At 43.6% G+C, this 17374-nt stretch overlaps 1 protein-coding gene across 2 annotated transcripts in view; it reads right to left on the reverse strand.

Moving 5' to 3' along the window:
- SPTBN5 (spectrin beta, non-erythrocytic 5) overlaps nt 1–17374 on the reverse strand; it is a 379061-nt gene that overhangs the window by 339116 nt on the left and 22571 nt on the right. For both annotated transcript variants that reach the window (XM_068254311.1, XM_068254312.1), the window contains 4 exons: nt 13704–14335; nt 8634–8772; nt 6303–6535; nt 1897–2050 (listed from right to left, as the gene is read on the reverse strand). In XM_068254311.1, coding sequence (XP_068110412.1) covers nt 1897–2050; nt 6303–6535; nt 8634–8772; nt 13704–14335 — 1158 coding nt within the window. The remainder of the gene's footprint in view (nt 1–1896; nt 2051–6302; nt 6536–8633; nt 8773–13703; nt 14336–17374) is intronic.

Genomic DNA, 17374 nt, shown 5'->3' on the forward strand with positions numbered 1-17374 from the left:
AAAATGTGGCGTTTGTGCAAGCGACCGCCGTAAAGGACCTTACCATCGCCCTCCATTCATTTGAATAGACATCGCTTAAGCGACCAGTGCTACAGCAGGACGCCTGTGTGAACCAGCCCATTTTCAGCTTTAGATGAGTAAGAAGTAACCTCCACCATGCATTACATCAAGGCAGTACGTGAATATGCAAATCATTCCTTTATGTCCCTGATTAGGCGTACTTCCAAAATAGCAAGAAACAGCTGCCTGCAAGTTGGATTATCGGACTCTGTAAAATTAGTAAAGTACAGCTGTGTTTTAAAACTGCAGTTGTGGACGTACGCCTGGCTTTTCAGGGGTATACAGGAAAGACCGGCGTATTCACTTACTCCTCTGAAGCCTTGCCTTATGCAACTTCTTGCCTTTTTTAAAAGCAGAATACGTGTAAATACTGTCTGTTTTAGGAAAGAAAAAGTTTGCTCAGCAAGGAAATGCAATCAGTGTTGTTACGAAAGGTGATATACCCAACAGGGCTGGTCTGACTGTTCCCAGTTATTATGTGTTTCCTGAACAGTTGCCACTTGGTCTCACCTTCAAAGTGCTACTCCAGTTACAAAACTGTATTGTTTTCCATGTGGAAAGCTGCAACCCAATAGACTATAATTCTTAGATATTATTTCAATTATATTCTAAAATGTTGCTGCACAAATTGCTGTATAAGTTAACGCTCTCCTCCTGCTCGTTCTTTTTTCTGTAGCCTCTTTTATGGAACAATTACTGTCACTCAAAGGGATTGAGATTCGATCCCTTGGACAATACTTTGAGGTTGAGTGATGTACAGTACTCACTTCCTGACTTGCATGTCACCATACTACAGTAGAATTCCAGTTATCCAACCGGCAGTCTCAACTAACAGGCTTTTAGCAGGGGGAGGTATGGGGGCATGTCTCGATCATTTTGCAGAGCACAGTGGAAAACAATACAAATACTCCGGGGGCCAGTACCCTTCAGTTCTACAGATGCCTACTGCTCTGCAACATTCTTGTATAATAATAATAATATACATAATAATAATCCAAACATTTGTATAGTGCTCTCTGCCGGACTCAAAGCGCTCAAGAGCTGCAGCCACTGGGATGCGCTCAAGAGGCCACCCTGCAGTGTTAGGAAGTCTTGCCTTGAACTCCTTACTGAAATAGGAACTGACCCCTAGCCAGGATTCGAAACCTGGTCTCCCACGTCAAGGGTGGTGCCCTTAACCAGTACACTATCCAGCCACTATACACTACTACAGATCCTGATGATGAGTCTCATGACCTGCATCGGGCCACATGTACGCATCAGGAGCAGAACAGAGCAGATGCAGCAAAGCCGCTGCAGAAGCGAAGAGGACCGGCGCCCAGAGCTTTTGTAACTGGTTTCCACATCTGCTTTGTGGAGTGAGGTTAGTGTTTCATTTAGGCCCCGGTGGCTTGAATTCTCAAGCAATAGGAAATAACACATATCCGTCGTGTCTTTCCATTGTGCTTGACGGAGGGTCGTTTGGACCCAAAACAGTCTTGTACCATCACACGAACCTATGATTATCAAGTAGCCTTTGATAATTAATTTTGCAACATGAGATATATATTGGCTTAGAAGTTGCAGAGTACCTAATGGATCAATAAAATAGGCATAATGGTCTGAACATTCCAAGGGGTACTTGTTTCTTATAATGATTATATTGGTGTGATGATCACCTAGATATTACCCTTCCCCACTGAGCCAGCCAACTTTTCATAAATGAAAAATAGCAGCAGCCCCCGCAGTACACACAGGCAGGTTCCAATTGGGTTCCATTTCCTCAGAAATAGCTCATTCCAACACTGTAGGAGACAAACAGAAAGAACGGGTTTGAAGACCGCACAGAATACGTACCTTTTGTTTGGCTATAGAGGAGGTGATATGGCTAAGATCTCTGCCAGGATCAGCCAGTCTCATTGCTTGCCACTTCTCATGAATCCAGGACTCCTCCTCTCCATAGTCTCTGAAGAACTGGTATAACTTCAGCGTGTCCTCAAGCCGCTGCCGCCTGCAGTAAGTGAAAGCATTTTATTCCATATTATACCATAGTCATGAGCATGGCATTCTCCTAATATGCTTATTAGCCCTACCCAGAAGGCAGAACGTGGGAAGGAAGAGCTAAGTTTCCAGCTGATTAGTCTAACCAGCCACTGTTAATAATCCAATAACTTGCTAGCGTAATCTTCAGCCTCACCTTGAAGCTAATTTGCCTGATATATTTGATTACATCTTTCCATGGGATAACTCTGAAGATATGACACTTTGTTACAAAGTTAAGTACGTGTACAGCTTGTATAACAGTACAATTTTGCTGTCCAATCAAAATAACTCAACACAGCCATTAATGTCTAAACCACTAGTAAAAAGGGGAGTACACAACTGATTGAAGCCAAAATCCTGCCCAACTAGACATTTTACCTGGGGTCATGTTACTTATTAGTGTTGTAAGGTTTTAGATGTGAATGGGGAGCAGGTGTGCTAAATTTTGTATTATCGCTCTTTCTTGATGGGACAGCAAAGTTGCACCGTCTCTCATATCACTCACTGGAAGTTTAATTTGGCACTTTATTGCAGAGAACTCTTGCTGTCCTATATAAAGATGGCCTGGGCAATAGGAAGATTGCCAACACTCTGAAACTGAGGTGTAGTGTCCATTACCATACAGCGGTTTAACAGGACAAATTTCACTCAGAACAGGCCTCGCCATCGTTGACCAAAAAATGTTGAGCTCACATGCTCAGTATCATATCCAGAGGTTGTCTTTTGCAAATAGAGGTATGAGTGCTGGCAGCAGAAGTTTTGGGGATGGGGGGGGGGGGCAGGTGAGTTGTCAGCCTGTCAGTGCTCAGGCCCAACACTGCACACTGCATCCAACTGGGTCTGCATGGCTGTCATCCCAGGATGAAGTCTACTGTAAAGATGATGCACAAGAAAGCCTGCAAACCGTTTGCTGAAGACGAGCAGACTAAAGACATAGAATACTGGTGGGTTAAGGTGGCCACTAACCAATTTCTAGCAAAAAAAAAAAAAAAAATCATTCTAGCAATCAGATAATTCTGATCGGAAGAAAAATCGAATGATTTTTTGCTAGAAATAGGACCATTAGTGGCCACCTTAAGAGATAGTGTATCTGTGCAGGTTACAGGTGATCCCTTCACAAGGGAGAGGATCATCCTTGGCCTATAGAGAGGGTGAGACCGGGAGCCCTTATGGTGCAGTATCGTTAGGATAATTATGAGGACAATAATGTGGGTAATTATGCTCACAAAGATGGGTTGCAATTCTGCAACCACTGCAGGTGCATGAGGAAAAACAACCGTTTCCGCTACGTAATCTGGAACCCTCTGGAACTGGGTGGTTGCTCTCCTCCTATGGTCCTGTCCACTGGTTGATGAAGCTGCCCAGTGGTGAGGATGGCAGCTCGAAGAGGTGTGGGGTACAAAAGTGAAAGCAAGTCGGTGGAGGCTCCCAGGAGTATTAGTATAGGCAATATTATATTAATAATTGTCACGGACGATTGCGGGGACGCAGGCGCGTCCTGGAACCGCCCGTGAAGAAAAGAACGATCGCACTCGATTCCTGCATCGATTGCGCTTCAGATCAATAGAACCAAGATTTGATGTGTAGTATCTCTCTGCCTAGGAACAGCTGGGGGATCTGTCTTAGCTGAAGTGACAGCCTGGGGGGAAGGTGTTAATTAGCTTGGACATATTCCCTGTGGAAGGCACAATTCCCCTTTTGGTTCTGGGAACCAGGTGACACTTAGCTGATCTCATGGAGATGTTAATTAACCAAAGGATGCCTAGGTACAGCCAGGCAGGCTACGAATCCACGGGAGGTCTTGACAGTTTGCTCCCTAGTAAAGATCAAAAGAAAGTCAGCTGTTAGCAGCTAGAACACACCCTGAATAAACCTGAAGTCTCATGGCATAATCCATAACTTCCCAGATCTGTAATATTTCTGGGGTTCCTGAGATGGCAGCTTCACCAAACGTGGGGGAAGCGTAGCATGAGCCCCGGTGCTGGTTCTGAGGAAGTTTCAGAACATTCTGAGGTAAGGACTGCCAGTTAGGCAGTTTGAAAATGCCCTGATAATACCACAGGGGTCCCACCCCTCATGTCTGGTATCAGGGCGCTGGGTAAATCGAGACAGACCTGAAAATGTTAATAAATCTGCCCTGACCTGTACGGTTCTGTGAGATAGAGCCCATATATGGGTAGATATGATTTCTAGCCCCCAGGATAAGGGGAGGGCTCATCTCATCTTCTAAGGGGGTGTATGGCTCCCCGCCCTCACTCCCTCCTACTGAAGCAGGGGCATAAGAATGGCTGAGGACCCAAACTCAGTGTCCTCCACACTGAAACATCTTGAGCTCATCAGATGCCAGCTTGAGGATATGCTAGCATCCACCTGGTCTGAACTCTGAACTCAAATTGAAAACCCAGAACTCTGTTTTCCCACAAAAAGGACATCTTTCCAGGAACTAAGTATTTTTCTCCCTTCTTTTATTTTTTATACTGGCTATTACTGTTTTAATAATTGTTGATTTTAATAATTGTCTGTATATATTAATTATTTATATTGCGTGAATAAACGACTTTCTCCAAGTCATTCACTGTCTGCTACCCTGCTTATCAGCACACACAGAACTGATCCCGGGTCTCTGAAGATACGCTACTGTTTGTTTGTTGTTGGCTAGACAGAATATCGTGTGTTTAACCGTTTTATTCGCAGGATTAGTCAGTTAGTGGGCTCCACGGTCCCATGGTAACCGCGGTGGTGGCAGTTTACTCTGAACCAGTAGGTGACGTTGTAATTACCCGTGTCTCACAGGCTCCCTTCTGAGTTGTCTGCGGCTAATTCTTAACGGTTCCTGCGCATTGACTGCGACCAGAGTTCGCACGATCTGTGCGCTGGCACCGTTTAGAAGGCTAAGTGCGGTCAGCCACCAGGGCTCCAGTGACAATAATAAAGGAGGTCTCTTACCTCCAAAGAAGACTCACATGGGTGGAAAAAAAGGAGTCCTTATTAAAAACAAAAACGGTTATACTGTACACAACACGTTTCACGGGACTTAACCCGCTTCCTCAGGTCAATAAAACAGATAGCCTTAACTAACAGCCGTGCAGTGTGGGGGAGGTAAGAGACCTCCTTTATTATTAATATAATATTGCCTATTCTAATACTCCTGGGCACCTCCACCGACTTGTTTTCACTTGTGCACCTTAAGTGATATCCGATGAGACCAACATAAACTCATTTGGTTCAGATGGTGTCAAGCTTGTGAGGCGGAACCAGGTGAGGAGCCCAACGACAAGTGTATTTTGCCTACAGCTAAGCAAGGTGGTGGAAGTGTCATGGTTTACGGCTGCATTCATGCTGGCAAGACTGGGGAGCTAAAGTTCATTGCTGGAACCATGAATGCCAACATGTACTGTGACATACTATAGCACAGAGCATGATCCCCTCCCTTCAGAAACTGGGCTGCAATTCACTATTTCAATATAATAATGACTCCAAAAACACCTCCAAGACAATAACTGCCTTGCTAAAGAAACTGAGGGTTAAGGTGTTTGCGTGGCCAAGCTACTATCATAGGAGGAACTATAAGAAGTAGCACTAAAATTGGAGTCAGCACAATAAGAAGCACAGTAATAAAAGAGACTATGAAATAGAGTGAGTATAATGAGAGGCACTATAACAGGGCGTAGTACTATCTACTATAATGTGGGGGGCAGTGAATGCATCAAGTATCACAATAGAGGGCATGATATAGGTGCGCCATAAAGGAGGAATATGGGGTGGGACCTAAACAAGGAGGCAGTTCCGATAAAAAGAAAAATGTTTAAATACACTCATTTGTAAATACCATGGCTTCTGCAAAATAAATCCCTACTCTTCTTGCTAATGTCTAAAGGTGCCAACTAACAGTACAAAGTCCTGAATGAGCCACTGTTTGAGCTGATCATTGCCACTGATCAGAAACGATTGTTCAGGCCGAGTAATGGAGAAAATGATAAGCAATCCGATCAGACCAAAAGAATCGTCTGGAATTTTGGATTGTACCATTAATGGACACCTTTACATTTATGGATGTATTATCTGAGGTTTAATGTTTTTGAAGGGATCTCCAGGATGTAAACCTTAAAAAAGACGGATCTAGATGAAGTTGCTCTATCAGGAATTCGCACTTCCAGCACTGCATCTCAAAAGACCACCTAAACATGCAAATGTTGGTTTTCCACTAACACAACGCTTACCGTAGCTTGCTGAGGGACACCAAGGTATGGTACAGCTGCTGTAAATTCTTCACTTTGGTCTGCAGAACATCCGTGTTTCCGGATTTACTTTTGGCAATGCTTTCTGCTCTGACCAAGATGTTTTTCACAGTCTCCCCAAAGGACAGAATTTGAGACTCCAGTAAGTTATGCTCCTGGATAAAGTACTCTACTTCAGGGAGCTGCTTCCCAAATTCTTTCGAGCCAAGCAGTTCCTGAATGTAAAAGGAAAAAGCTCAGTGATGCCAAACAATACGAACAATCTACAAGAACCACTTCATGAAGAAAACTGAAGCTAATGTTTACTGTGAGCACTGATTGACTATTTACCTGAAGTAATTGCTATGATTGACTACCTACCTCTGGTAAAAGCCCAATCGTAGCAATTACTGGAAAGGAACTGCATATAATTATCAGTGTCCTGTGAACAGTGGTCTGTACTGAGGTGGTACCTGCACACATGCAAAAAGGGCGCCTGAAACTGCCGCCAGTAGAATTGAGTAAATTTACCTATATTCTATTTTGCAGTGCAAATTTATATAGTAAAATATTGGTAAATGATACCGATACTTTACTACAGCTAAACCTAACCCTATTTTCACACTGAACCCCTCCCTCTACTGATGCCTAAACCTAACCTCCCACCCCTTCCGATGCCTAATCCTAATGCTGCTATTAAACTATGGTATCCGTATTTTCATGAAGGCTGGCATTTCAGGCTAGTGTGAATTCAGCCTTAGAGCCCTTTTACAATTCATGTGTTGATACGTTTTTTTCTTCTCCATAGAAGTGCATTGTGAAAAAGCTTTCAGTTAAACCACGTATAGTGGGAACTGAGCCATAGGGAAACATGGACAAAAGCAGTTTTCCTTTCAGTTATAACTTATAGCAACTAAAGAATTATAAAAAGACCCTTGGAGGTAAGTCAGAAGAACATTAGATCTACACATTTTTCTGGATAGGTGACAATATTTAAGTAGATAAAACATATACAGATGGCAAGATGTTATTTTTCCCTCAAGGAAGGCAACTTACCAGTAAATGTTCAAGCAAAAGATTTTGTTATGGTACAATCAGACAAAGGGTTTCATGGGTTAGATCAGCTGATCTAATTCAGTCTGACTCCACTAGCTTCATGCCAGTTACATGCAGGGCTGTCACAGGAAGGTTAGAGGTAATAATCCAGCATGTGGGGGAAATCTACTTGTTTGGGTTCAACAAAATTGTTGTGAATTCTAATTGCATCCCTGGTTAAAGGTTTATCACTTACAGCAAGACAAGAAATATCAGTTAAGTCAAAAATCAGATTTTTTAAAATAAGGTAACAAAATGGCAGCTTTTATACTCCTCTCACTTCCAACTTTCCTCCAACATAATTTTGTACTAGTGGCATAAAAGTTTCAAATACCGTATATCCTCGAAAATACGTCAACCTAGTGTATAAAAGTCGAGTCTAATATTTGACCGTCTTAAGCTGGAATTTTTTTAATGACTCAAGTTTAAGTCTAGCCAGTAAAGTTAATGGCTGCACTTGGGAACCAGGAGGCATGAACAGCTGCACTTGGAGGAGGGGTTACTGACTGCAATGCATACAGTATTACTGCCATAAACCCCTCCTGGCCCATAAATGCAGCCAATAACTCCTCCAGGCCCTCAAGTGCAGCAATTATTCTCCCCCCTTCCTGGAGCCCAGTATTTCCCCCCTGCCCCTTTGCCTGTTGTGGCCAGGAATTTCAGACCTGCGAATTCTTGGCAATTCCTTTATCAAGAAAGCGTCACTTACCACTGGGTAAATTGCTGCAAATGGGAATGTCACTAATAGTACTTGTGTATAAAGCAACCCCATTAGTGACTTGTGTATAAGTCAACCCCTATACTTTTATTTAATGAGTCAGACCTAAATTTCTAGACTTATAGTCGAGTATATACAGAATGTTGGCTTGGCTTGAAAGTCCTTCACAGCTGACATAGAAAACTCTTGCATTCTTTATAGGACTATGGCAGATAATACACACAACAACAAGTTTACTGAGGCTCTACTCCTGAAATTCTGTTGCTCCTGCTTATATGTATTTTGCCTGAGGAAGCGGGCTTGGGACCCGTTAAACCTGTTGCAAACTGGTTGTTCTTATCTGGAGTACTACATTGATTAAATTTAATATTTTATACCATACAAAGTGGTTGTGCTTTTTGTAGGGAGGCAAGTCCACCATTGCCACCCATATTTTAATTTGGTTTTAAATTGGTATGATTTTTACTCTGTTGGCGCCTCTGTATTCCTTATTAATATACACAACATGTTCAAAGTATTACCTGCATGGATTTCAGCTCATCAACAACACTGTCAATGTCTCTTAACAGGACCATTATTTCGTGCTTCCCTCCTAAGGCATCCTTGTGGCTCTGGAGTAATTTAATGAGAGCCTGCCATCCACGAAGCAGGTCCTGTTGTCTGTACAAAGAGAGAGACAATTATCAACTTTTGTAGGTCTAGTGCATCTCTAATCACAGAATTAAGAAATCCCAGCTTGCGCTGTAGTCAAACTTAACTCCAGTTGCCTATTACTATTAAAATTGTTGCCACTACATGCCGAAATCCTTATACACAGATTGATGTAAAGGTGTCTTCTGTTCTCCAGCTATCTAACTTGCATTCTTCTGCATCAGCCAGTCTCTCCTAGTGTTGCCAGCAAGGTGGAAGAATGCATGAAAAGTCCCTGCACAGCAACCATGATATCTGAAGCCAAACAAGCACTGCAAGTTAGGGCCCGTTTCCACTAGACTCGGTGCGATGTGGCTACATAGCGGCATCGCACCGCGGCCGACCTGAAACCAATGCACTGCAATTGAACAGTTTCCATTGTGTGCTGGTTATGCAGAGCGGTATGGAGTGATCCGAGAATCTGCAGCATGCTGCAGATTCTTGCATGGCCGCATTTGCGTCCCGTCTCATCCTACTCATTCCGCATTGGGAGATGCAGGAGCAGAGCCGGATTAAGGCTAAATAGGGCCCTAAGCAAAGTAACTGATTTGGGCCCCCCATCATGTCGTAATAAAATCAGAAGATGCAGCTGCACAGCAACATGCCGCACACACCGGGGCAGCCGAGCTACTGGTTGCTATGGACAACAGCCCGCTTTCCTCTGTGGGTGCACAATGCAGGGAATAGCAGCGGCAAAATGCAGAGTGAGAGATGAATGGCTGGGACATTTGCACTCAGGGGCTGGGGAACCCCTGTGAAGAGGGCGCCAGATATCACAGCAACAGCACTTTGCCCCTGCATCTCCAGCCTGGCAATAGCAGAAAGCACTGGACACTGCCAAACCGGAGGCCGTTCCCCAGACAGAATTACATAACCACCCTCACCACCGAACAATCGATTTCCTCCCAAACTAGACAGCCACCATGCAGCCTCCATCCCAGTGAATATGATAGTCCAGCAGAGAAGGCAGCCGCAGCGGGGGAGAATGACCGCACCAGATGACTCACATTCACCTATTGCGATCCAAGCAATAGAGGTCCCGTCATCCGGAGCCCATCTGTCTCCTCTAGAGTGCTGCCGCTCTGTTACTACTACTATTACTACTTCCTGTCTGATCTGAGAATCAGGAAGTTCAGAGCGAGCGGCTGCACTGTAGAAGAGACAGATGGGTTTCAGATGACGGGATCTCTATCACTTGGATCATGGATAGGTGAGTGAGCGCTTGCCATCTGCTGCTATCATTCTTGCTGCAGCTGTGGTTCTCTGTGGGAAGGGAGGGCGGAGTGGGCAGCGGCAGAGCGCACAGTAGCAGGAGGGGGACCTAGGAGGAGAACCTGGCTCTGAAGACAATCAGCAGTGCACGGCATCATTTGACAAGACAAGACATTTATATCGCGCTTTTCTCCTGGCGGACTCAAAGCGCCAGAGCTGCAGCCACTAGGACGCGCCCTATAGGCAGTAGCAGTGTTAGAGAGACTTTAAGCATACCCACAACTAATTAATTACATCCTCACACCTACCACTACCAGCATGATGTTTGTAATTATATCCCCCTCGATTCCTTATATTTCATTGCATTGTGCTGAATCGAGCTGCCAACTTTGGAGAAAAGTCTTCCTGTGGCCGCGATTTCGATCGCAAAAATAGCGAAAACTAAAAGGCATAGGGCGGCCATTTATATATCATTGGAAAGAGGAGAAATCTCTATCTTTCCATAGTTACTGCACTGCTCAGAGTCCCTTTAACCATTATACCATCCAGTCACCGCTGACAGGATGGCGAGGGCTGGTTTATGTGCTGATGGGGCCCCTTTGACTCTGAATTGTTGCCTGGTCGGTAATCCGGCCCTGTCCAGGAGTGATGCGAATGGGAGTGGAAGTAATGTGTAGCTGCATGGCATCCCTTCGGCTCCCAATCGCTAATGGAAACAGCCCCTTAAAGGGAACCTAAACTGAGAATGATATGGATTTTTTCCTTTTAAAATTCCAGTTGCCTGACTCTCCTGCTGATCTGGTATCTCTAATACTTTTAGCCACAGCCCCTCAACAAGCATGCGGATTAGGTGCTCTAGCTGAAGTCACACTGGATTAGCTGCATGCTTGTTTCAGCCACTACTGCAGCCAAAGAGCAGGTACGGACCATACTGGGCCTGCGCAGTACGCTCCTGGTGACATCAGCGGGAGCGAGGACACGGCAACACAACACAGAAATTCCAGAAGTAAACCGGAGGCGGAGCCGGGGCATCGGTGAGTGGCTGCGCGGGCACAGGATGTCTGCGGGGGACCACTAGAAGCCCCGGGTAAGTTCAACTCTTTTTCCCCTGACCCCCCCTACAGTACTCCTTTAAGCCCAAGTATCCTAACCTCTGTGAGGTAAGTTTTGCAATAATTTCCTTAAAGAGGCACTTAAGCCTGGAAAAAAAAAATCTATTTTACTTACCTGGAGCTTCTATCAGCCCTCTGCAGTCGCCCTGTGCCCTCGCAGTCACTTGCGGTTCCTCCTGTCCCACGCCACCAGCTACTTTCGTTTTGCCGACAGGCCAGGCCACGCGTAGTCTTCTTCGCACTCCTGTCCAGAATATCGTCCTGCGCAGGACGCTATTGTGGCGGACGGGAACAAGAAGGAGGAGAAGTGTGGCCAGGCCTGCGCACGTGTAGTGAGCCTGTCGACCAAAAACAAAACTAGCTGGGACAGGAGGATCCGCAAGTGACTGCGAGGACACGGGACGGCTGCAGGGGGCTGGTAGAAGCCCCAGGTGACTAAAACTAATTTTTTTCCCCAGGCTTAATGATCCCTTTAAAAGACAACTGTAGCAAGAGGTATGTAGAGGCTTCCATATTTATTTTCTTTTAAGCAATACCAGTTGCCTGGCTGTCCTGCTGATCCTCTGCCTCTAATACTTTTAGCCATAGACCCTAAACAAGCATATGCAGATCAGGTGTTTCTGACATTGACATTGTCAGATCTAAGATTAGCTGCATGCTGGTTTCTGGTTAGTTATTCAGACACTACTGCAGCCAAATAGATCAGCAGGCCTACCAGGCAATTGGTATTGTTTAAAAGGAAATAAATATGGCAGCTTTCACATACTTCTTGCTACAGTTGTCCTTTAAATGTTCTTTTTTTGCCATTTTGTCTGTACTTGGGCACCTTCAAGCTTTATATTGTCCATGGGTGACGAGTTCAAACCTATTTTTAAGTTGAGTTATGTCAATACAGTGGCTGAGCTCCAATGGAGGGAGCCAAGAAAGTAAGTCCCTAGGGCCAGAACATTGGTGAAACAGAAGGTGAGAACCAATTACCCATTGTAACACAAGTTTGCTTTCTTAAAACAGACAGTATTTGCAATAATTCAGGTTGGAGTGAGCATATGATGTCTCCCACAATCAGAGCAGGGACAAGGTCCTCCAGCACCCAAGGCTGAGACACCAAAGTGCGCCCCTCCATCCCTCCCACCTCAGCTGTCACACATTGATTGCTATTAGACTAAGAGGGCCACTGGGCCCATAACCTCCCCAACACCTTAATCTCTAGTTATCTGGCTTGCAGTCACTGCTATGTATCCCCTTTTCTTATTTCTTTCTGCTTCATACACAATTAGGAATGACAGCTGAATGAATTGTGCTTCCCCTCCTACACTGCGCCCTGAGGCTGGAGCCTCTCCAGCCTATGCCTCGGCCCGGCCCTGCCCACAATGCATCACTGCTGAAATATGCAAATCACCAATGTAAGCTAGCCACACCTCCAGATCCACTGGAATGCAATGATGTGTCATCTTGTTTTCCATATCATTTTAGTAAGAGGGCTTTTTGGTCCTTTGTAGGGTTGAGCCGAAATTTTGCGTTACTATAATTACGCATGCGAAATTTGCTATTACGGCGCAAAATTATGGTAGCGTAATTGCCATTAAAATCGTAATTAATAATACCGTAAGCGTAATTTTCAACGCGTAATTTCGCGTTTCGTTCATAACGTAATTTCACGTACAACTATACCGTAATTTCAAGTTAAACCATAACGTAATTTCGCATTTCTTCGTAATTTCGCGAATTTCGTAATTACTTGTTAGCTATAAAAAGAAATGCATTTTAATTTTGAAAATGAAAGTAATTTCGTTTATAATAGTAATTACTAGACACAGGAAAGTGTCTGGGTATTGGAGATTGTCCAATCATATTACAGGCTTCTTTTGAGATACATCCTAAACAACCAATTGTAGTTTGACCCACCCTCCTAGTATATGTGCACCCATGCGCAGTTCAAGGGTGTATTGACAAGAATGTTTCTACGCATAGAGCAAGCTTTTTCGCAATAATTACACTGTGATCAATGAGAGTAATATGAACTATCGCGAATTTACGTTACGTAACTACGCTTACAAACGTTTGCATGCAAGGCAAATGTAATTTCGCGATACCCACCGTAACGCGAAAACTACGCGAAAATTAAGGCTTACAGTAATATGAACTATCACGAAATTACGTTATGTAACTACGCTTACAAACGGTTGCATGCAAGGCAAACGTAATGTCGCGATACCCACTGTAATGCGAAAGCTACGCGAAAATTACGCTTACGTGGAATTTCGCGAAATCCTTCTTCATTACGATTATGTACTTACGGCCATAATCGTACTTACACTAGTAACGCGAAATTTCGCGAAATCGTAATTAAGTCATTACGCTCACCTCTAGTACTTTGTAGCCCCTTACATACTCCTTGGAGTTCTGGTTTACCATGAGCTTGCTGGGTACTCTGTAAACCCTCTGCAACAAGTAACTAAGAATTTACTAAGTGCAAAATACAAAGCTTTGCAATTAAAATGATATGTGTTTGTTTTTATATTCATTTATGGAATGACACATACATAAAAAATGGGTTCATAAAAACTAAGCACGTACTTCACAAGGATCTCATCTTTTTTGTGGTAATTTTCCCTCTGTAGAATGTCAGTCATTTCTGTCAGCCACGTAAATCGCTGTTCCCTTGGTAACACATCAGCCTCAATAGCCTCAAGTTTTTTGGTGGCAGCTTCCACTTGAGAAAGGTTGTTTGGCTTGAAATCTTGGCGCTCAATGACTTGCTTCATGTCCTGAAGGTAGGTGCTTCTGAGGAGGGATTTCTTATGGAAAATCTGAGCCAGCTGCTCCAACCTCTCTAGCCTGAGCATCTCGGCCAGCAGGGCCTTCTCCCGCTCGTATTCCGCCTTCTCCAGGATGGTCCAGTTTTTCTCCAGATCACTCAGTGAAAGTCCGTCTGGAGGGAAATAAGGCCGTAAGTTGTTTGCCTGTAACTTGGTTCTGATGCTAAATAAGTGGGCCTCGATCAAGCCCTTTTCTTGGTACTTTGGAGGCTTCTCTACTGTACGGTAATTTTTAAAGTTAGCCAAGAGCTGCAACATGCCCTTTATATTGTTTGGGAAATGTCGATCGTTCATCTCTCCCACTTTTTTCTTTATCCAGTCAATCAGGTCCGATGTCAAAGTCTCATATTGCTCATTACCCTGCTTGAGATCGAGAACCAAAGACATAGTCTGAAATACGTAAGAAGAAAAATAAAGATTAATAAATTAAAGTGGTTAAGGGCTAAAAAATTAGCCTGTAGAAAATGTGAGCAATAGAACTGAATGTGTGATGCATAAATACATAATCTGAGAAATATTTACTGCCTGTGGTATCTATACTCACTCAGATCTCTGGGCAAATGTCTATGGGGTTGTTTAGTAGCATACATGCAAGAATAAGGCCAGGAAATTTGGGCGCAGGGCAAAGCCAAAAAATGACTCACCCCGCTCCCGGCAGCGTTAATTACTATTCCCCCTCCAGGCCGCCATGGACTCCAGGGGAAAGACTTAATTCTGGCTGACATGTGTATGTACTGTCTCAAGCCTACTGAGAAGAAGCCTGTGTTACCTTTTTCTTTTTTTCTTACTGAAAGTGTTAAGAATTCAGGTATATAAAATGAAACATTCTCTTCAGTAGGAATTGAGTTGAACCAAAGCGTAACCCTCACCGATAACTCATTAAAAGCTATAAAATCCTTGCATGGCAGAGAAAGACTTCTGAGTGGAGGAAACCGATTAAAAAAAAGATTTAAAAAAAAAAGAGAGAGAGAGAGAGAGAGAGAGACTGATCTAGGATAAACAGGCACCAGAAAGAATAAAATATACAAACAGTTTAAAAGTGGGAGGCAGTGGTGGACTTACCTCCTAACAGATGACACAAAGGGTCTAATTCAGTATAGAACACAATTTTATAGGAATTTTACTCCACTTTGTTGCAGTGCGTTTAGCAGGTCTAGCCCGCTTCCTCAGGCAATAAGGAAGGAACTGGGAGTAAGTCTCTCAGTGCATGGATACCTCATACTGTTATCCTATATTAGTCTTGTAGTTGCCCACCCTTAGCTTTCTTGCTACTACAGAAGGTGACTTAACTCACGTGGGGTCTAATCTCCCTACCTGCATTTAGAGTGGTTGCCCAAGTCAGTGGTTACCAAACTTTTTTGGGTGAGGGCACCCTTGATGGCTTTGAAATTTTTTCAAGGCACCCCTCGGCAAAAACAACTACAGAAATGCTGTTATGACCCTTAGCAGGCGACGACTCACTCCAAGTAGCTAGTGATGCTTATTTGGCACTGCGATTCCTCATGTTCAACTTCAACCATGGTTGCGGGGACTAAAGGTTAACTAGCAGGTAATGCAGCCACATTGTATATCAATGTGCGATTGCATTACCTGATGGTTTTGCAGGATGGGGATGCATGCCGAGGCACCCCTGAAAGGTGCCCGAGGTGCACCAGGGTGCCACGGCACCCAGTTTGAGAACTCCTGGCCTAAGTGTTAACCCACACTTGTAAGCATTATTTCAGCTGCCGAAGTTTTGTCTACTGCAACAAGCCTTAACATACTACATCATAGTGGGCTCTCCACTCCCCCTATCTGTATTCACGATAAAAAGAAGGGTCGATAGTTCAAGATGGGAACTGTGGAATATTAAAAGACTGATTCACCTGAGACGACAAAAACATTAAATTTATGTTTTTTTTTGCTTTTAAACACAAAATGAAAATGTGATACCAGGAAGGTGCTATTTAGGAGTAGGACTATTGATAAAAAATGTTTAGATCAACAGATTTTAATTTCAGGTTTGCTTTAAAAAGGCATTATTTTAGTCTAACTGATTAAGCATAAAAATGTATTTAGCATTCATTTATTAACACAGAATTTTAAACAGCTCTACTGTACATTCAAATAATATACAGTGGTGTGAAAAACTATTTGCCTCCTTCCTGATTTCTTATTCTTTTGCATGTTTGTCACACTTAAATGTTTCTGCTCATTAAAAACCGTTAACTATTAGTCAAAGATAACATAATTGAACACAAAATGCAGTTTTAAATGATGGTTTTTATTATTTAGTGAGAAAAAAAACTCCAAATCTACATGGCCCTGTGTGAAAAAGAAATTGCCCCCTGAACCTAATAACTGGTTGGGCCACTCTTAGCAGCAATAACTGCAATCAAGCGTTTGCGATAACTTGCAACGAGTCTTTTACAGCGCTCTGGAGGAATTTTGGCCCACTCATCTTTGCAGAATTGTTGTAATTCAGCTTTATTTGAGCGTTTTCTAGCATGAACCGCCTTTTTAAGGTCATGCCACAACATCTCAATAGGATTCAGGTCAGGACTTTGACTAGGCCACTTCAAAGTCTTCATTTTGTTTTTCTTCAGCCATTCAGAGGTGGATTTGCTGGTGTGTTTTGGGTCATTGTCCTGCTGCAGCACCCAAGATCGCTTCAGCTTGAGTTAATGAACAGATGGCCGGACATTCACCTTCAGGATTTTTAGGTAGACCTTAGAATTCATGGTTCCATCTATCACAGCAAGCCTTCCAGGTCCTGAAGCAGCAAAACAACCCCAGACCATCACACTACCACCACCATATTTTACTGTTGGTATGATGTTCTTTTGCTGAAATGCTGTGTTACTTCTACGCCAGATGTACCGGGACACGTACCTTCCAAAAAGTTCAACTTTTGTATCGTCGATCCACAAGGTATTTTCCCAAAAGTGTTGGCAATCATTGAGATGTTTTTTTTTTAGCAAAATTAAGACGAGCCTTAATGTTCTTTTTGCTTAAAAGTGGTTTGCGCCTTGGATATCTGCCATGAAGGCCATTTTTGCCCAGTCTCTTTCTTATGGTGGAGTCGTGAACACTGACCTTAATTGAGGCAAGTGAGGCCTGCAGTTCTTTAGATGTTGTCCTGGGGTCTTTTGTGGCCTCTCGGCTGAGTTTTCTCTGCGCTCTTGGGGTAATTTTGGTCGGCCGGCCACTCCTGGGAAGGTTCATCACTGTTCCATGTTTTTGCCATTTGTGGATAATGGCTCTCACTGTGGTTCGCAGGAGTCCCAAAGCTTTAGAAATGGCTTTATAACCTTTACCAGACTGATAGATCTAATTACTTTTGTTCTCACCTGAATTTCTTTGGATCTTGGCATGTCTAGCTTTTGAGGTGCCTTTGGTCTACTTCTCTGTGTCAGATAGCTCCTATTTAAGTGATTTCTTGATTGAAAC

This window comes from Hyperolius riggenbachi, chromosome 9 (genome assembly GCF_040937935.1).
Source record: "Hyperolius riggenbachi isolate aHypRig1 chromosome 9, aHypRig1.pri, whole genome shotgun sequence".
In the NCBI taxonomy this organism is placed as follows: Eukaryota; Metazoa; Chordata; class Amphibia; order Anura; family Hyperoliidae; genus Hyperolius; species Hyperolius riggenbachi.